The 20381-nt window shown below is 47.7% G+C and overlaps 1 protein-coding gene across 15 annotated transcripts in view; it reads left to right on the forward strand.

Annotated features, from left to right (window-relative positions):
* Cacna1d (calcium voltage-gated channel subunit alpha1 D) overlaps positions 1-20381 on the forward strand; it is a 424715-nt gene that overhangs the window by 114770 nt on the left and 289564 nt on the right. For 10 of the 15 annotated variants that reach the window (XM_050158046.1, XM_050158045.1, XM_050158057.1 and 7 more), the window contains exons 2-3: positions 9127-9436; positions 13022-13127. In XM_050158046.1, the coding sequence (XP_050014003.1) occupies positions 9127-9436; positions 13022-13127 (416 nt within the window). Of the gene's footprint in view, positions 1-6791; positions 7175-9126; positions 9437-13021; positions 13128-20381 lie in introns of those variants that run through there. The other 5 variants (XM_050158056.1, XM_050158059.1, XM_050158051.1 and 2 more) reach the window with 1 other exon arrangement.

Consider the following 20381-nt stretch of genomic DNA (forward strand, 5'->3'; position numbering starts at 1 on the left):
ATAATCGAGACATCCTGGAGATGGAGCCAGGGAAAGGCTGAAAGGAGTACAGGGTGACTAGTTATGTTCCAGGGTAGGGACAGGGACCTCCCTTCCTGGGGTGCTGCCTCCTGCAGGGTTGCTTTTTTTTGCCCAGTCTTAGGATAATGTTGCCCTTGGCAGTAACTGCAGTTAGTAGGTAACATCTTCTTAACTGACCCACCAGCCCTTCCCCGCGTTCTGCGGATCTCTCTACCCTCTGCTTTGTCTTGATTACTATAGACAGAGCTATTTTGATGACACACAACTCTGATATTTCTCTGCTCAGAAGTGGCCAGAGTAGCGTGATCCCACTCTTCCCAAGTGTAGTCTATAGACTCTCAGGGTAGCAAATAAAAATACAAGAAGTTTAATTAAATTTGTATTTGAAATAAACAATAACTGCTTTTTAATTCAAGCTTGTCCCAGGCACCAGGCACCCTGCATCTTATCTGCTAACTCTACCTGGGGTTGGGGGTGGGTTCCTTGTAAGAGACCTTAGGACTCAAACCTACTTGATTGTCCTACTATGTTGCCATTTGTACTGACAATACAGAATCAACTGTGAACTGGTGAGCATTGCATTATTCTTTCCATGCACACACACACACACACACACACACACCCTGCACACTTCAAAGCCGGTTTTATTAGGAATCTCCTTGGGGATGGGGAAATAGCTTGCTGCACAGCCCCAAGTGTGCTCTGAGTGTGATCGGGCACAAGGCTCTGATTGTGATTCTCAGCATGCATGTAAAAAGCTTAGCTTGTGATCCTAGCAAAGGGAGGCAGAGGGAGGCAGAGCCTTAGAACTGGCTGGCCAGCCAGCCTAATCTAATTGGAGAGCTCCAGGGCCTGTCTCAGAAACTGTCTTCTGAGGACAAACCCAAGGTTGATTTCTAACCTCTACATACATGCTCATATGTATCTGCTCATGCCCAAACACACACAGAGAAATACATGCACACGAATGTCCTTGATGAAGCAGTAAAAACACGAGTAAATCTTATTTACCGTGTACCTGTTTTATTGACATTCTGGGTGACAAACTGGAACAAACATAAGGCTTATTTCTCACACAGGGCACAGCGGTAGTGTCGCCCATGGGATGGATTCCTTTTCCACGGAATATCATTTTCACTGACCAACTTTGGCTCTTTAGACCCACGTATTTGCCAGATATTTTCTTGAAAGTGAAGTGAGCTGGTTACTTCAAAGGAAAGACCTGACAGTATTTGTGCCAATTATAAAACCCAAGCTCTCAAGTGAAAATTATAAATTTGAAAACTTCTCTCTACCGTCAAGAGTTTGACAGCTTTCCAATATTAAAGAGTTTTCTGATGAGATTGGTAGTGATAAAAATGAATGCTTTTTTATATTGTATGATAAAATGTGTTGACATTTGGGAAATGTGTGTCTAAGTAAACAGGTATTTCCTAATGACCAATGCATGACATTACCAAACCACCGGTAGGTAAGACAGCCATTCAAACTGCAATACAGACATGGATTTTAGTGTAGCAGAGTAAAATAGGGTTTCAAATTCCATATTTTAAGCAACCTTTAAAAGAGGAGTTGGTGTCATAGCAAATAACAACACCCCTGGGTTATCTGAAGGGCTATTCAAATGGTCCACCCTTTCCCCCACTGCATCTATGGAAGGCTGGGTTTTTGTCCTCTGCTTCAATCCATACAGCTCCTGCTGTAGGCTGACTGCGGTGACAGGTACAGGAATCTGTCTTCATTCAGTTAGGAAAGACATTTGCAAAATCTAAACCATTGCTATTCTTGTCATTAGTTTGCTCTGAAAAGTCACTTTTCATTAGAAAAAATACCCAGTATGCTAGCATATAATATTACTACTTTAAAGTTATTTTTTCAACGTTCTCAGTTTTAATTTTGAATATGGTAGATATCAATCGATAAAAATCTATCTAGTGGAAGCTTCATGGGAACTATCATAATTGAAGACTCTTTTAGGGTATGTATAGGTATTGCCAGCCTATAGGAAAACACCCTGACTAGAAAGCTAGAATTAGCGACCCCCTGGCCCTGATTTTACATCTTCCTACCCTGCTCCCCTAAGCTCTGTTAGGTCCCAGCCGACTGCCGGCTTCCTGATCTCCGTTCATGTTCACAACTTCACTTATGTCATCAGGACACACAGCTCCAAACTACCTCATTTCCTCTTCTGGTGGTTAGTAGGTCAGAGCCAGTCTCTCTGCACCGGGGTCTGTGGGTGGAGAGACTCATTCAGACCCAACTTCCCGGTGTTTGCGGATAGATTCTGCATATAGCCTTCAGGATGTATTTGCTTGTCTCTCTTAATTAGGTTTCCTAGTGTGCAAAGGACCCGATTTTCTATTTTATATTTTTACCATCAGAGGGCTGTGTGTGCTGCAATAAACTTTATGGGATTTTGGTAAATATTAGCTGACAATTTCTAGAGACATCTATGAGCTTTTATGATCCCATGAAAATTAATCAGAATATTTAGTGCCTGCTGGGAACACAACACTTGGTAGCTGGAGGAGGGGGTTCAGAGAGGATCCTTGCTTAAGAATCTGAATTGTGTTTGGAGACTCAGGATTTACAGCCAAAAGGGAATCTCACTTGACACAAAAGCCACACTACTAAAGAAATAACTGGAGCTACAGACCTTTAGGGAAGGGGTGGGAGGTGAGGGGTTCACCCATTAGGTAGGTGGCTGGAACCATCACTGGAGGCTCCTGGTAGGAAGGAGGGACCCCCACAGAGGCTTGTTAAACAGGGAGGGTTTAGTCAGAGGTCAGCAAGGCAGGGATTTCAGGTCAGTGACTAAATCTGAGCCAAGGCAGAGTCAGAAATGAGCACAGCATGTTCACGGGCTAATGAGGAGACAGCTGACCACGGTGAAGGTGAACCCGGTAGAAGGATAGGCTGGAAGTTGGTCACGGGAGTTTAGGCTGTGGATGTGGGGGCAGAGGAGAAGCATCTGACGGGTACAGAAGTGACGCGAGGTCTCTTCACACAAGATGGATCGTTTGTGAGAGGGAGGTCAGAGTTGTTTGTGATGGGGTGTCTGAGCTGGTGGAGGCCACGCTGGGGGTCAGGAGGGAGCCTTGAGACGCAATGCATGTAGACAGCCACATGTACGATGCCAGCTCTGCGCCTTTAAGTGGGGATGTTTTCTATTTGAAAGGCATGGAGAAGGCGGCCCTGGATCAGGGCTAGTGTACAGCTGAATGCCTGCACTTGTGGTTGGTTTAGAACTAACATCTATTTTTTTTTCTGCATTTAAAAGAATCGATTAAATTCACTCTGAAAATTTCATGTGGCTAGTGCATTCTGCTTTTCTCAGTCCACCCGCCACTCTTCCTCCTCTTCCTGTGGTCCTGGTCTGCTCCCTAGAGGTCCCTTTACTCAGATTCAGGCCCTTTTGTTCTTTGCCTGTGACCTTCTGAGTTTAACCAGAACCATGTGTGAGGCTGAATTTGAAACTATCCAGGGGAGCTTGGTGGGCTCGCTCTTTCATACACAATCTAAGGCAATGACTGTCCCTCCCCCAGAAGCCATCAGAATAGATAGAAGACGTCCATTCTGGCCTTCCCTCATGTCTTAGTGCCTCTGCACTAGGGAGCTGTGTGGTTTGTCACAAGTTGCCCAACTCCTAGGTGTCAATCTTGTCTGCTGCAAAGATATGAGAATTTACAGCATTTTTTCCTCATAGGCTTAGTATGAGAATCAAGTGAGTTAATAGAAGGAAAGTGCCTGCATTAGAGCCTGGCATACAGTAAACCTACAGAAATGCTAGTTACTACGCGTTTCCCCAGAAACTTACCGTGTCATGGGAATAAGTACATTTAAACCACTCAGACGGACCAAAGCATGCAGAACAGTGGAGGGTGGGGAAACAGAGCCATGAACTCCTAGAACCCAACTTCTGTCTCAGAAAAGAAAGCAAAAGTAAAAATACAAAAAACAAAAACCCACCAAAATTCCAAATCCTTAAAACTTGCTGATGACATCAGAAAGATGGAAAGCCTAAAGTTTCAGTTCCAGGGGCTCAGTGGGTGACAGAATTTAACGCCAAGTTGGACCACCGGTGTTCAATTCAGCGCTAGCTGAGTCCTGAAGGTTGTCCTGTGACTTCTACAAACACATAAATGTCACAACATAAAAAAAACAAACAAACAAAAACTTGGGGCTGGAGAGATGGCTCAGTGGTTAAGAGCATTGCCTGTTCTTCCAAAGGTCCTGAGTTCAATTCCCGGCAACCACATGGTGGCTCACAACCATCTGGAATGAGGTCTGGTGCCTTCTTCCGGCCTGCAGGCATACACGCAGACAGAATATTGTATACATAATAAATAAATAAAATAAATATTAAAAAAAATAATTAAGAATAAAAAAAAACCCACTTCAGTTCAATAAACTCCGTCCATTTCCTGAGTGTAGAACCCAGACGGCAAAGTTGATAATCCTCTCGGTGAAAACACCTCCATTGGTTCCCAGACAGAGGTGCCCTGGATAGTGTTAGCCAACCAACAAACAGCTTTCTTCACTGGGTCTGAGCCTCCTTCCTCTCCGAGTCCACATGAACTTTGTGCCCCTGCTCATTTTCCACCAGCTCCCACCCCGAGCAACAGTCTCTTTCATGCCTTCATTCTTCCCACGGCTCACTCTGCCTGCCCTATAAAATTAGCGCCGTTTTAAAAAAAATAGACTTGAACAAATTTTGAGATTTACAGGGAATTCACACAGTAGAATTTTCACGTTTCTGTTTCCACCAGTTTCTCGTATTACATTTTGTATTGGTGTGGTACACTTGCTAGCACTATTGAACCATACTAATGGGTTATTGTTAGCTAACGCCTGCAGTTTGTATTATGGTCCAGATTTGTGGTGCACAGGACGATGGGCTCTGACAATTGTATAATGCTTTATGTTCATCACTTTGATGACTGGCAGTATAGCGCCACTGCCCTGTGCCCTGCGTCCTCCCCGTCCTCAGTTAAGAAGCAGTGAATGAAGTTGGACTTTTGTTCCTGTCACTAGGTAACTTGTTCTTGAGAAAGGGGCTGTGCCACAGATTCCAGATGCCCTGTGAATGCTGGCAGCTCTGGACCATGGGCCAGCATTAGGATGACATTTTGATATATGCCTCCAGAGACTAAACTTTAAACCTGGAATTCTGATAGTGACATGTGCTTCCTTGCCAATCTGTCCTTCCAAAGAATAAGTCGACAGCCACATGTACGATGAAATCCGTTTAGATTTCAGCTAAGCAACAGTTATAGGTGAGGTGGCTCAGCCCAGCTCCCTATGACAAGCAGAATTCCCAACCTTGGCTCTCTCCAAAAAGCAAATGAAGAATAACAGAAAAGCATGGTTGTTGTTCTCTTTTCCTGACCAGGCCCCATTTCGGAAGAACCCTGGAGATCCAGGCTTCCAGGTGGATCCCTGCAACAATCAAAGATGCTCAGCATGTCGTCCTTGAGCAAGGAGCACCTTCCCATAAACATTTATTTTCTTAATTCACGCCGAGTCTTTTGCTATCAAGACACTGTTCTCAACCGGTCTAAAACTCAGCGGGAACAAGCAGATCCGAACAAAGGCAAATAAATCGAATCCTGCAAAGTAACAAAGCTGACGCCTTTTTCCCAACAGCCAGCGCCAAGCTAAATGAAAAATATCAGTCATCCACTAGATACAGTATTTGCCCCCCTCCAGACAGGAGCTCGGGCCTGTAGACCTCCCCCACTCCAAACAGGAGGCCGAGAAGGTACAAAACAAAGTATTCATTCCCAAACGAGTCATCTATCTGAGCTGCACTGTACACCTCTCGGCACTAGTGGTTTCAAAGTCCTTGGCTGTTACTTCTCTGCTGTACCTGCCTCCAAACTCACGTGGAGGTGGTGGAGGGAGGGAGCCCACCGCCACGTATGCAAAGGGCGAGGGCGGGTGCGGAGGAAGGGAGTCAGGGCTGTGGGCAGTTACCGGAGGACAGTTGGTGCTCCCTAAAGAGCAGGGCTCTCTCATTCCTCTGCACCCCAAAACTGGAGGAAGCGGGGTGGGGGACGCCTGTCTAGTTCAGGCAGAGCCAGCGAACCGTGAGCTCTGATGCCGCAGCGGCGATCGCCTGCGGGCACCTGGGTCCCCCCCCGGGGGGCGGGGCCTCCCCCAGGTGTGCCAGGAGCTCGGACCTCCTGAACTCGGCCGGCGGACCCCCAGAACCCCAGCAGCCTCCTCCCGGGGAAGCCTTGCCGAGGAGCGGCGTATCGGCGCCCCCTCCAGCAGGCACGGGGCCCCACGGGCCTGGCTCGAGGAAGGGGCGCGGCGCCGAGGGGGTTAACCCGGTGGCTGGCGGCTGCAGCGCGCTTAACCCTCGGTCGGCCGCGCCAGGCCGGGGTGGCGGCATCCAAGTCGCGCGTCGTGAAGCCCGGGGGGCGTGTGGGCCGCAGGCCGGCAGCTGGGGCGCGGCGCGGCCGGTGGGAGGCCCGGGCGCGCGGGGGAGGGCGGGGGACGGCGGCGGGCGCGCAGCGTCGCCAGGGCGAAGCCAGCGTGCAGCGCGGCGCGGCGGGCGCGGAGCGGGCGGGCGGGCGGGCGGGCGAGCGCCTCCGTCCCCGGATGTGAGCTCCGGCTGCCCGCGGTCCCGAGCCAGCGGCGGCGCGGGCGGCGGCGGGGCACCGGGCACCGCGGCGGGCGGACGGGAGGCATGGGGGGCGCGCCGAGTGGCCCGGGAGGCCGGGCGGGCACCACCGCGGCGTCCCTCTGCTAGAGGAGGGGACCAAGCCAATTCTCCTTTGCAGCAAAAAAAATTACATGTATATATTATCAAGATAATATATACATCTGATTTTATTTTTTACAAAAAGTTTATTTTGCTCCATTTTTGAAAAAAGAAGGAGCGTGGGTGGCAGGCGGTTTTTATAAATTATCCTTATTTTTGGTTATTTGTCTCTGTCCTTCCCCACCCCCTGCTGAAGCGAAAATAAGGGCAGGGACCGCGGCTCCTACCCATCCATAACCCCCCTTACCCGTTCCTCCCCCTCCCTTACGCTGAGCATAGTGCCCTGCACACAGTAGGCGCTCAATAAATGTTCGTGGATGATGATGATGATGATGATGAAAAAAATGCAGCATCAACGGCAGCAGCAAGAGGACCACGCGAATGGTGAGCAGCCAGAGCCCGGGTACCCGCTGCTAAACCTCATCCTATCATGATCCTCCTCTTCCAACGCCCCCCCCCCCCCCATCTCCCATGCACTGGGTGGATTGAGGGGGTTGGAGATGATGCTTCTGGCTTGGTGTCATCTACATAGAAAGGGGAGATGCGCGGCAGCTACTCCGCTCTCCCCCTTCAGGCCCTGAATGTCAGAGTTAATTCTGCATTTGTTGGGGTGGGGGGCGGCCATTGGGTGTGTGGAGTACTGTGCAGCCAAGGGGTGCGAGTGAGGTGGTTCACGTTCAGTGTCCTCGGGCTCAACTTTCTTCTTTCATTGCCCCCGAACGATGGAAGAGGAGGGTGTTAGTCTTCAGCCTGAGCCCCCTCTCCAACCTCTTCTCTCCTTCCCCTCCTCCCCCCCGCCCTGGTTGACTAAGAAGAAGGTCCCTAGCATCTGGAAAATTCTAGGACCGGTCCACTTTTACCCCCTGGGTCACTTGGTAAAGCGCACATCCATCCTCTCTTGAGAGAAGCCCAGGTCTTGGGATATGGGGGAACGGGGTCGGGTGGAGTGTGTATTCCCGCTCCCTGCGGCTCCTGTGCACACACGTCCGTAACCTAGCAATGCCCAGAGAGTCGCTGCCGCTGTGGGGCTCTGCAACTCAGCCCCGGTCACAGCACCACGTGCAGTTTCCACACCAGCGGGGCTGGGTCTAGGGGGTTGGGGTGGCTTTTGACCAGCCTCCCTCTTTGGAGGTCGTTGCCATCTCCCAACCCTGGTATGCTTGACACCTTTCCCCGTGAGCGCGTCTCAAAGGAAAAGCTTGACAAGACTAGTCCCTGGGCTCAGATTGTGTGCTGCCTGCCTGCTTTGCTTTGCCGGCCAGGAGACCTGTGATTGCTTGGACTCTTTACTTAGTGATAATTGGTTTTGCAAACGCCCATCCCTCCTTCCTCTCTGTCACCACTCTCGCTTTGACTTCTGCTTTAGCAGAGGCGATGGTGACCCAATGTGGGCACCTGTGAGACCTTCCAAGGAATGGCCTGTCGCTCAGGGACATTGACATGGAGGCCCCCTTGGGTTTTCGTCTTGTGCATATCTGGATGCTACTCTGTAACAGCTCCAGGCAATGAGTTAATTCTTGCATAGGCCTTGAGGCTCCCTGGCATAAGGCATCCTGTCTCTTAGGTGTAGGGGTGCAGGCTGACTGGATGGTGGCTTGGCTGCCGCTGCTGCCGCTGCTGCTGCTGCTACTGCTGCTACTGCTGCTGCTGCAATTTAAAATGCAAAAAAGCCCTAAAGATGTTTTTCTGTTTTCGGAAGCTTGTGGAGGAAATGAGTCTCAAGCATCATGAATTTTCATTCGCAGGAAGTGTTAGTGCATAATCTAGATATTTGTTATGGGGCTCTTGGTGTTGCCTGGTGCCAGAGAAGACTTTTTTTTTTTTCTGAAAAAAAAAAAAAGCATTTGTGGCTGTGGAAAGATCTTGGAGGAACACCTTAAAAATGGTTAAGACTATTTAATTACTGGCTGTGTGTTAGTACGTTCAGAGAAAGGCGGTTGTGCTTCTCTGTTAGGCCGTGGGAGATCCATGTGTTTTCAAAGTCAGAGAAGACACAGGGGGGATTGAGAACAGCCTCAGCGTGTCAGAGACGTGCACTAAAAGATTCCTTTTGAAGACACAGGGATGGAAGAGTATTAATGCGACCAGAGTGGTGCAGCAATGACCCTGCATGATTGACAGACACTCAGAGCAGAGCTCTGTGGACTTTTCCTGTTGCGTTGCCTGACCAAACCCCAGTACTTGTGAAAAATGGGACACAAAGTTCAAATGGAAACGCAAGAATGATCCCTTTTATTATTGATGGGAGACACTTTTGCTTTTTAAAGATAATATGGATGGAAATTTTCTTTTCTTTGTTTGTTTTGTTTTTAAATCTCTTTTCTCCTTCTCCTCAGAGGCGAACTATGCAAGAGGCTCCAGACTCCCTATTTCTGGTGAAGGACCAGCTTCTCAGCCAAACAGCTCCAAGCAGACTGTCCTGTCTTGGCAAGCTGCCATCGATGCTGCTAGGCAGGCCAAGGCCGCCCAGACCATGAGCACCTCCGCCCCCCAACCTGTAGGATCTCTCTCCCAAAGAAAACGTCAGCAATACGCCAAGAGCAAAAAACAGGGTAACTCATCCAACAGCCGGCCTGCCCGCGCTCTTTTCTGTTTATCTCTCAATAACCCCATCCGAAGAGCCTGCATTAGTATAGTGGAATGGAAGTATCCTTTTTTCTGTGGGAAGTCCTGCTCATTTACCATCTGTGCCTCAAAAGGATTTGCTGTCTGCAGTGACACTTATCGAAGGCTTCTTCAGCATTCTGGAATGTGAGCAATAGAAACTGTAGGCAAGGGGTTTCATGGACTACAGCTCCCTATCTTCTCCGCTCTCCTCAGCTTGTAGAGGGCGGCTCCACGGGTATATTTAGCCTTGATGTGTGTGTGTGTGTGTGTGTGTGTGTGTGTGGCGCTGGGGGGAAGGAAGTGAAGACTGCAACTTCAAAGTGGTAGGGAGTTAAAATATGAAAGTGACCTTTGGTCATAGGCTGCCAGATAGTTTTAAAGCTGTTAGGGTTTTGGGGGCAGTTAGATGCATTTAACTTGTTGAAGATGAGGTATGCTGAGTCAGTCAATAAATAAATAAAAGCAAAAAGATTGAGACTATCTTCAGTCTGTACTGGAAGTGACTTTTAGTGGAGTCTGCCTTTGTGTCTATAGTGAATGCTATGGTTGCTTCTGGCTCTGCTGTTTGGTGATTATAATTGTTCAGGTAGCTGTAAACGTGAACACTTGCTTCATAGGGAGGGATTACTTTTGCTGTTATTATTACTTATTATCACTGGCTGGTTAATGCTATGATTTCCTGGAATTTCCTTTTGTTAAACTAAAAAAAAAAAAGAAAAAGAAAAAAAAAAGCCATGTAGCCAGGAAGACACAGGAGCAGTGCAGGGGAGGCTGGTGAGCGCCTCTTCCTTCAAGCACTGTGAGTGACAATTGGCTGTCTCAGGGGAGGAGCTGGCAGGTGCCACACATGTGTGTGTATATATATCTGACTATATCCTCAGACTGCACTGGAGTTACATTTCTGGGTGTCTCTGTATTTTTAAAACTGAACTTTGATTGCCCTCAGGATGGTTGCCACAGCCCAGAACTTGGAAAACAATATTGCTTCTACCTGCTTATTCCCCTCCCCAGCCTTGGGGGCCAGGCTCCCCCACCTAGAAAGGCTGGCGGAAGCCTTCCTTCTCTTGAGTTCATACTTTCTAATTAATCAGATGCTTTTTCTGGGCTGGGTAAAATAAAGCATTCCATTTTCCCAGAAGGGTGTTTGGGGCCAATAGGCCCTCTGAGTATTTCCTGGCAGCAGGCAGGGGTGTGTACATGGCTCAGAGGAGGGAGAAACCATGTTGTAAGATAGCTGGGTGCCAGCTAGACGTGGGGATGAAGACCCCTAAAAAATCTAGGTACCCATTGAGGCAGCTGTCTGCATGTCTCTGTCTTAGCTCGCTTATTTTGTCTGCTCATGGACAGTAGTTAAAATGAAGCAACTGTCTAGAAAGGTTTTGGAGAGAGCAGCTGAATGCCAGGGCAGGATATGAAGGTTTTCACGTGCTTTTTCTCCTAGCACAGATGTCTCTCCTCTAGAGTGAGTTATGGCGTTTCTCACATACTTGGGGCTGTGGGTGTACATTTTCTCTTGAAAGTCTCTAGTCTGAGGACAGAACATCACACAGGCCAAGAGGGGGCTGCTAAGTTAGAGTGTGCTTAGGTGGTCTCACTGGAGTTGAGAGGCGGTGTGCACTTGCTGGCAACATACCCTCCTTCTGAGGTTGGCGTGAGGTGACTGGAGTAAGCAGAGACCTCTGAAAAGAGGCTTTCATTTTCTGAGGAACGAAGTGCTGCTTCCCTTTGTGCACAGGAGTTTGTACATAGCAGTTTATATGTCAGAATGAATTCCTGGGTCTCACCACTGTCTCCCTTTCTTGAGCTGCCAGGTGCAGGTATGTGGCCGGGTCTTAGGAGACATGGCTGCAAGTTCAGAATGTCTGTATGCAATGGGGGCCATTTCTATTAACAGATAGGTGGTAAACGACCCCTTCCATTTTTGGGAAAGGCTATAGACATCTTTCTTCAGCAGCTCAGTCAGTCAGCCCTGGGAGAAGCCACTTTGTTGTTATTGGCTGGCAAGCGGCTGAGGTGGGCGACATGGTTCCCCTGTAAGAAGCTGTTGGTCAGACCCTCCTGTTTGTTGTGGCGATGAGCTAGCCTCTGTCTGTTGACTGGATTCAGAGCACTGCCAAGAAGGACATACTCAGAGTCTTACATGTAGCCTGCCTGAGCAGTGTTCACAGTTCTCAGATTTGCAGCTTTATCATTTTAGGTCTTTCCTGAGACCTAGGAGAGGAAGTAAGGTGGTGTGGGGGAGGGGAAGTTCTCAGTGTGTCTTTACAGGGAATAACTTCAGGGCTGTTGACTTAAAGTGTCAGAGGGGACCTGTGAAGAGGAAAAAAAGATGAAAAGAGAATTTGAAGTCTTCCTAAAGTCAGATCCATGGGTAAAAGATTTTTATAATGGAGTTGAGAAATCAATATGATTAAAGCTAACTGGCTTAAAAATAAACCCATCAAAGTTAGTAAGAGGATAATGTGATTCCAGTCCTTGCTCCAGTGAGTTTTCCAAGCTCTTCAAAGAGGTGAGGCTTTATAGAACCCCAAGTTATCTATCTCCAGGCTGGCAAAGGGGTATTTGTTTCTTACGTCACTTTGGGGGTTCCCAGAAGGCCATTAGCAGGAAACTGTTCCTATCCCTGAATCTTTAGCACCTGTGGGGGATTTAAGAAAACGGCCGCCTTACCTCTTGTGGGCGAGTGTTATAAATTCAAGCCCAGGAATCTGCTTATTAGGCCTATGCTCAGCAAACCTGCTGTTTGGAAAGGGATGAGAAACAGCGATATGGGAAGATGTCAAACTCTGGGTTGCCAGTTTTGGCAACGCCTCTTACCAACAGAATGCTTAAGCAAGTGCCTGCTGAAGGCTCATCTCAAAGTGACTCTTCCAGACAGCCCTCCAAGATTTTAAATCATGAGAGTCTGTTTCGAAAGTGTCTGGTGCTGATTTCTGGTGGCTTTTAAATTGAATCTGTTTATAAATTGAACACAGAAACAGCACATTATGAAGTGAGTGGAGCCTAGCTCTAATCTGAAACAGTTACAGTTATTGATTACTCTGGTGGAGAAGGCAGAGCAGGGAGCTGGCAGCCTGATTATCACAGCATCTAAGGGTCACACAGGGTCACGGAAAAGACGGAGATAGGTCCCAATGTCTTTGCCTGGACAGGTCTCCATCTGGAGTTTAGACTGAGCCAGCCAGGAACAGTCTCTGAGAAAATGGCTCTAACATGGGGGCAAGGATCTGTGGGAAAGGTCAGTGTCATACTGGTTACCTTTCTGTGTCTGTGACAGCTGATTTAGTAAGATCCTTGTCACTTTCTAAGTCACAGGAAGCAGAGAACTGCTTTACACAGTGACCTACCGAGATGCTTTTACTCCCAGGTTTTAATATACAATGTGCACCCATGAAGGAGAGTAACATGATCCTTGCAGTAGAAGAAAGGGCTGATGGAGGTCGCAGGATAGGACAAGCTAGTGTGAGGGGCCAGGGAAAGTTACTTCTGCCGGTGTGTGCAGGTGAGGGGACGGGGGTGGGTGATGGGTAGGTGGTTTTCATCTTAAGAGCAATGACTGGGGACACGATTAGAGGGGTGTCTGATGTTTGCCTAATGCATATGTACCTTGACAAAATCTCTCAGACCATTTGACATATTTATATTATTGGCTATTTTTGCCAATTGTGTGGCCTTAGCTATTTACATCCCATTCCCTGAAGATGATTCTAATTCAACAAATCATAACTTGGTAAGTGACTTAGACTTTCTGCCTGTGATGGTGTACGGTTGCCCTGTCTCGTACCTCGGCTGCCAGTCAGCTTTGAGCATGGTGTGGTTTACGATTATGTGTGCTGTATTTTCCAAAGCGTTGTAACAGTGCGGTTATGTTGTTGTTACTGGTTTTTATATTCGACCTGAATTCTTAGATTTCTGCTGAATGAAAGTGTTCAAAGTCACGAGTCTTATATAAATAGAAATGGAACTTTTATGGGAGAAATCTGCGGAAGGGTTTTAAAGTAACTTTTCTTGTTCCACAGGCTTTTGGTGCATAATGTTAGCTTTTAAAAAAATACAGCGTTATTTTTGAGTGGTAGATACCGTGGTTAATTTTTCTGGTAAATAAGAATGATCATGGATGTTGTATGCAAACCATTAGTTTTTATAGATGTAGACTACAACAAATCTAATTATATAGAATGCAATTTGGGAAATAAATCAGTATGACAATGGAGTTTATACCCCACAGCCTTCAAAAATAATTCAAGTAGATTTTTAAGCGAACCTGTGGTTAAACGCTCCAGGATGCTTCCATATACTTTATTGCCCTCTTAAAAATTTACAGTGTACATGAGTTGAGAAAAATCTCTGGGAAGTTGTACAGTTCAAAACAGATTTCATTTTGTTTAACTCAGCCAGTCACTGAAAGTAATTGGTTATGCATTCTTTAAAGCAGTTTTTTGGCAGAGGAGTTTGATATCATGAAACTCGTATTTCATGGAACTTCCTTTGGGGAAAAATTGATAGAGTTTTTAAAACGAAAGGCACTGAAGAACATTGGATTGAACTTTGGATCTTGTCCCACTCAGCTGCCCACTAGGTATATTGGGGGGCACATCTTGGTTCCTTTTCACATTGCCATTCACCCACATGGCAGTTAAGGAGACCGGCTTAGATCTCTAGGCTTATTTAAAAACCTGTAACATTCTGTTGTCTTTCTTGTGCGGAAGCCATGTCGGTATTTTTTGGCCTTGTCGCATCCTTCTCGCAAGGGCTAATTCTTCACCATCCTAAACCACGTAGAATGGTAGACGAGGGAGGGAATGTTGGGTAATAGGAAGCTCTGTTCTCTTTTAGGTGGCTCCGTTAGCTTTGGATTCTGGTGTGGAAGTATTTTTAGCCAAGCCAAGGCTGCAAAGGCAAATGCGCTATGCACTAGGCTTTCCCTGGCCAGGCAGAGGTTGGCTGGCAGCCTGAGGTGAAGCTATGTTTTTATGAATTGGGCTTTCATGGTTTATGTTCAGGATTTCTTATGACATTTTAAATGCTGTATATATTTCAGGTGTAACATAATGTCTGTTTGTATTTGGGTTTTGGCAGTTTGCTTTCTAAAGAATTAAAAATTTTGGCTGTTACTCCTGAAAACTATGGCCTAATAAGAATGAACACATACACACACATACACACACACACACATTCACGCACGCACACATGCCCTCCCTCTGCTGTGAGAGATTACCTGTGGGACTTTGGACATTTTAAATGACCTTTAGTTCAGTTGTAGACTTTAGATTATCACTTTAAAAAGGAAACGCGGAAGTGGTGGAAAGCCTCCGTCAATGGGGATGGGTCATTGTAGTCTAGGCCACAGATGGTGTTAGCCCTGTTACCAAATTTAACAACGTGAGTGGTGACCCAGTTTGTTGCTTTTTGTAGCTCAAGAGAAATGATTAAACAAACGTAGAAAATAAATACCTTTCAGAATGGCAGATTAATTTCTGTCAGTTGAATAATTAATGTAGCTGAATGGGTAAGCCAATTAATAGTCAGATTTGTTTCCTCCTAAGGAAATTCAGGACACCAGTAGAAGTGCCAGGCCATTTGGACATCTCAGCTAAAAAGTAAGGAAATAAGATAAGAGGGTAATAGCGAAGCCTCCCCTCTTCCCCTTTAGCCCTTCCCAGCGGGTCCTTTCTGGGTAGTTCTGAAGTACTAAGCTTGTTCTGACCAGAGGTGGGTCGTGTATTAGCTTGGCCAGCCTTTCTGAAAACCAATATTTATTCCTTTGATTTTTTTCACTGAGCATCCCCAAACTCTGGGCATTAAGGTCCCTGATTTGCTTTCATTTGTATGGTCACTTGGTCAGATGAGTTTATACACTGCCTGACTTCAAATGTTTCCTTTCCCACTTTGGGAAGGGAGAATCTTGGTGGATTTACCCCTGACTCTGAGTAAGGTCCCACGCCATGTCTGTCCTCCCACTGGGGAGTCAGTTTTTTTTTAATAAATTTTTTATACATTTGACCCAATTTGTACCAAAGCGATTGCTCTATTTTTGGGTTTGGTTCAGAGGCAGCTGGGTAAAGCCTGTTCTCATCTGTAGTAAATACCTTTCTTTTAATGTGGATGACAAAGCAAAGGGCAGAAGCCTACCTGGCTTGCAAGGCTGGGTGGATGCGGGCTCTGGGAGTTTTCTCTGCCTGGGAGGTTGTGTGTGTGTGTGTGTGTGTGTGTGTGTGTGTGTGTGTGAGAGAGAGAGAGAGAGAGAGAGAGAGAGAGAGAGAGAGAGAGAGAGAGAGAGAAAGAAGTCCTCAGACTGAGAAACAGGGCTAGCTTATGGCTGATGTGTGTCTGTGTGTCTGTCCATTTCAGGTCGTTTGTCGTGAAATGAATACTTTTGTTGGGTAAGGCATGTGACCATCCCCCTGGGGTCCAGTCTGGGTTTGGTCTGTGTTGTGTGTAAACACATCCAGCGTTGGGGACTTGGAGACTACCTTGGTGGCAACAAGTTTTCCCAGGGTTAGATTGTTGTTATTATTATTTTTTAAAGCGTGGACATTAAGTCTCTATGCAGCTTTCATTTGTGGACTTGCTGAGTGGAGGCTGAAGCCATGGAAACGGTGAGGCTTACTGGGTTCCCACAGTAATACCCTCCCAGGAGCTGGATCTCCTCCGTTCCTCTTAAAGTGTGTAGCGTTTCCTTTCTGTCCTTGCTGGCACCAAGGAGAGAGGTTTTTTGGCGTCAGGTGTCTGAGTGGGGAGTGATTGTAAATTGCATTTCCCTGGGGGAGACACACTGAACTTCATTCATGTTCCAGCCTTCGGCTTCCCATAGCAAACTGATGTGGTCGACAGTGTCCGGTCAGTACAGCCGTCCCTCTCCTCTTCCCCCACAGGCGTGAGTCTCTCTCACTTCTCTGCCCTACTCAGATTGTCTGAGAGGGGCCTTCCCACCTACCGTGCAGAGCACCCTTGCTGTCTGCCCCAGCCCCCTTGGCACCACGGGAGGGCTAGCTTCTCCATGAGTCAGCCTCCCTCCGACCAGGTCTCAGGAAAGAGGTTTTTAAACTGAACAAAAGTTTTGCCAACTCTTCGCCTCATCTTGTTGAGACTCATATGTCTGTGTTTTTAGAATGTTGCCCATCTTTCCCATCTTCTTCATCCCTCCAACTATCAGACGCTTTTCTGGCATGGACCTGAGGCTTCTGTGGCTCCCATGGCCCACAGGGGAGAGGCCTAAGTGTGGCTTGGGGCCACCTGGCCTTTGTTGTTCCCTTCTCTGCTCCTTAGCTGTGCCTCCTCTGTTTATTCACCCCAAGCTCCCAAGTGCTCCCCTCTTCTGCTTGTCCTGTTCTGTCTTTTTCTTGGTGCTGTTTTCTTCCCCGGAGAGGATCCCACATAGCCGCAAATTGTCTCAAGCCTAGGTCTCCTGTATGAAACCTTTCTGACCCAGATCTGAAGACTTGAACAATCTTCCTCTCGTGGTCCTTCGTGGGTTCTTACTCAGTAGCCTACTTATCTCCTTGACCCACACCTGGCACAGTGGTACACAGTAGATGTTCAGTAAGTCAATGTCTGGGACTGCCAAGTGCACAGGCATCTCAGGAGCGTACTTCCTGAGGTACCCTGCCCTTTTTCTGAGGTAAATAGAGGGTGTTCTTGAGTGACAGACCTCTCTGAGGACTTTTCAGGAGCTCTCAGAGATGGAGTCAGAGACAGGGCTCTTATACTTTTGGGGTTCTGATTCCATGACTCCCAAGTAGTAGAGCGTGGTAGGGGCCCTCTGAGAAGCCGTCCCAGGGTGCGGACACATCGGTGGGCCTGGGTATACCACAGAGACTAGGGATGCTGTCAGATAAGGCGCTGTCATGGCTTTTCTCTATGTCCTGTGGGTAGTGTTAATTGGACAAGCTCCCTCCATCTGCATGGCCAAGTGGTTTGCAGAGTGGGGTGAGGTGGAATATAGTATCAGAAGTTACATAGCCTGACTGTGGGCTCGACAATAGGGTGGGTGTTAGTTCCGTGTTCACAGACATGGTCTTTGCTCTGCCGTTTCCACTCCTGTTGCATTTCTTATGCAGAGCACCTTGCCGAGCTTGTAGCTGCTCTTCCAGGACAGCTCAAGGGCCCCACCCTTCTCTGACCCTTGAGCGCCCCTTGCTTCCTATCCTCCCTGCCCACGTACATACTTGCTTCTTCACTGGACTCTGCAGCATGGTCCATGTCTCTATTTATAGCCACTGCCCTTTTCCCGCGTTGTTTAGTAGCTGTTATGGGAAGTGACTTGTGTCCAGTGGTTCTGCACATGGGCTTCGGGGCATGCGCCCACCATTTGGTTGACTTAGTGAGCAGACTTTGGATGAAACTCTAATAGGAGTTCGTAGAGGGTGAAACTGGAGTCCTGTTCAGGGATGTAGCTCTGTGGACGCGGGTTTGCTCCTGGCACACAGTAGGCACGTCAGGAAATGCAGGTCAAATGAGCGAATAAATGAGTAACCAATGAAGACTCCATGGGTGTCCTTAGAGGTCGTTAGTTAATTTTCAACAATTGGCTAATGATTAATGTGCTACTGATTCTTGTCCAGTATTAATGAGATTACAGGAAACACCTGTCAGAGTTCACCTGTAATTTCAGGATTGTGTCTTTGTTTCATGACAAATTAAACTTTTCATATTTGAATCCAGGGAGAAGGATGGAAGTGCTCTGTGGTACTTTCTGAATTTTGCCAAGAGCTGGCTTTGGGGTTCAGTGGTGTATGTGGGTTACAGGTGAATGATTTCTTTTGGGGGGATTGTCACATTTCATGGGAGAATTGATAGAGGAGAGCCACAAAATGACCGGAGTAGCTGGACTTGTAGAACCGTACCTCCACAAGGTGTGGATACTTCATCTTTTTCATTGGCTCACTTTGCTTTTGACAAGGATGGATGTCCAGTTTGATCTTCTATTGAGCAGACCTGACTTTGGCTGAGCTGTGGCGGTTTTGCAGAAACAGCATCCAGCCTTCAGGATCCAGAGCCCCACAGTTAAAGCTCCTTAAGGAAATTTCTAGCAGTGTCTTCATTTGCGTCTTTGGGTGATGGAGGGAGGTCCTGAAAGTGGTACAGCGAATGGAGACAGTGCCTGTGCTGCCGCTGACTGGGGGCTGCACTATGGACAGAGCAGTCGGCAGTGTCTCTGGCCCAGGACGAGCTGCACTGTGGACAGAGCAGTTGGCAGTGTCTCTGGTCCAGGAGGGGCTGCACTGTGGACAGAGCAGTCGGCAGTGTCTCTGGCCCAGGAGGAGCTTGCAGCCTCCCAGGAGAGGCCATTAGAATCCCGTTAGAAGTGCTAGGGATGCTCTTCGAGTCTGTTCTGTTCATGTGGTGGAGTCAGGAAAAGGGTAGCAGGTCCGCTGCCTTTCCCATGCAGCTGCAGTTGGTACTCTCCAGGCGGAGGCTCTTGTGGGCAGTAAGGATGTTTTGTTGGGCAAGTAAAGTTGGGAAATAAATTGTGAGAGCAGCTAAAGGTGGGGATGAAAGAGGAACAGCTTGAGGTAATCGGTCATTCTCACACCACCCTGCTGTGTGTGGACGCACACATGTGTGTGCGTGTGTGCGTGTGTGTGTGTGTGTGTGTGAAGCAATTGCCTGGGGGAGGTGTTATTTAACACAGGCCTTGAAGGGTAAAGCCTTATTCACGCCACAAGGATGGAGAAAGGTCCCAGACACTGCTCAGACTGGAAGAAAAAAAGCTTTTTTTGTCTGAACTTCAAAGTAGTTGTTTTTCTTTTGTTTTGGAGATAGGAATGTTTTGTAGTGTAGGTTGGCTTCAAATTTAAAATTCTCCAGTCTCAACCTCACTAGTGCTGGGACAACATAGTAATTTCTGCTAATTTATTTGCGTATGTATGAGTGTGGTATATGTGCGTGTTTATGTGGGTGTGTGCATGTATGTATGTATGTATGTACGTATGTATGTATGTATGTATGTCTCTGTTGGGCATCTTCTCAGTTGTTGGAGAACCTTATTTCAGGGTCTTTCACTGAACCCAGAGCTCACTGAGTTGGCCTGACTGGCCAGCCAATGAACTCCAGGGAATCTGCCTGACTCCGACTCCCCAGCACTGGAACCAATGAACTATAGGGAATCTGCCTGGCTCCGCCTCCTCAGCACGAGTGTTTTGGACGTGTGCGCTTTCAGGCCTGGTTTTTTCATAGGTGTTAGAGATTCAAACTCAGGCCGTCATGCTTGTGTGGCAACTGAGCCGTCTCCCCAGATCCCCTGCTGTGTTCCTTGTTTCTTCTGCTTCCCTCCGCTAGGTGAGTGGTAATTTTAGAAATCCAGAACATCTCTTGAAATTGCCGAACCTGAGGGTCAGGCAAGAGGGGATTGTGGGACTGACTGAGGGGAAGGAAGGCTCCCGCTGGCTGAGAGCGACGTGATTTGTTGGGCAGTGGGCTTTGTGGGAATCGGACTTGGAAGGAGGAGTGTGGGGATACGCAGGGTTGAGAGAGGTTCAGGCCTCTCTTTCCTGTCCCCATGGAGGGCCCACCTGTCTCGGTGCCCATGGGGAAGCGGGCACAGAGAATTCGCAGACTATTTCCGGAGCTGTGAGGACACTTGATAAGAAAGGAGTCAAGGAGGAAGGGCACATAGATGGCTCAGTCAGTGGAGTGCTTGCTCAACAACCGTGAGGATCTGAGTTTGGTCTGTAGCACCTACATTAAAAAAAAAATTGGTTGATGTGCATTCATGATTCCAGTGATTCCATGATTCCATGATTACTTGGGGAAGCAGAGAGAGGAGGGCCGCTGGGGCTTGCTGGCCATCCAGACTAGCAATTCCATGTTCAATAAGAGACTCTGTCTCAAAAATAGAAATGAGAGCAACTGAGGAAGGCACCCATTGTTGACCTCTGGCCTCCACTCACACCTGTACACATGTGCATGTACATACCACACACACACACAGGTAAAGAGAGACATGCATGTCAGGCTATAGAGACAGGGCTCCTGGGGCAGG

The sequence above is a fragment of the Alexandromys fortis genome, unplaced genomic scaffold (assembly GCF_014885135.2).
Source record: "Alexandromys fortis isolate MF-2015 unplaced genomic scaffold, M_Fortis_MF-2015_v1.1 scaffold_106, whole genome shotgun sequence".
Lineage (NCBI taxonomy): Eukaryota > Metazoa > Chordata > Mammalia > Rodentia > Cricetidae > Alexandromys > Alexandromys fortis.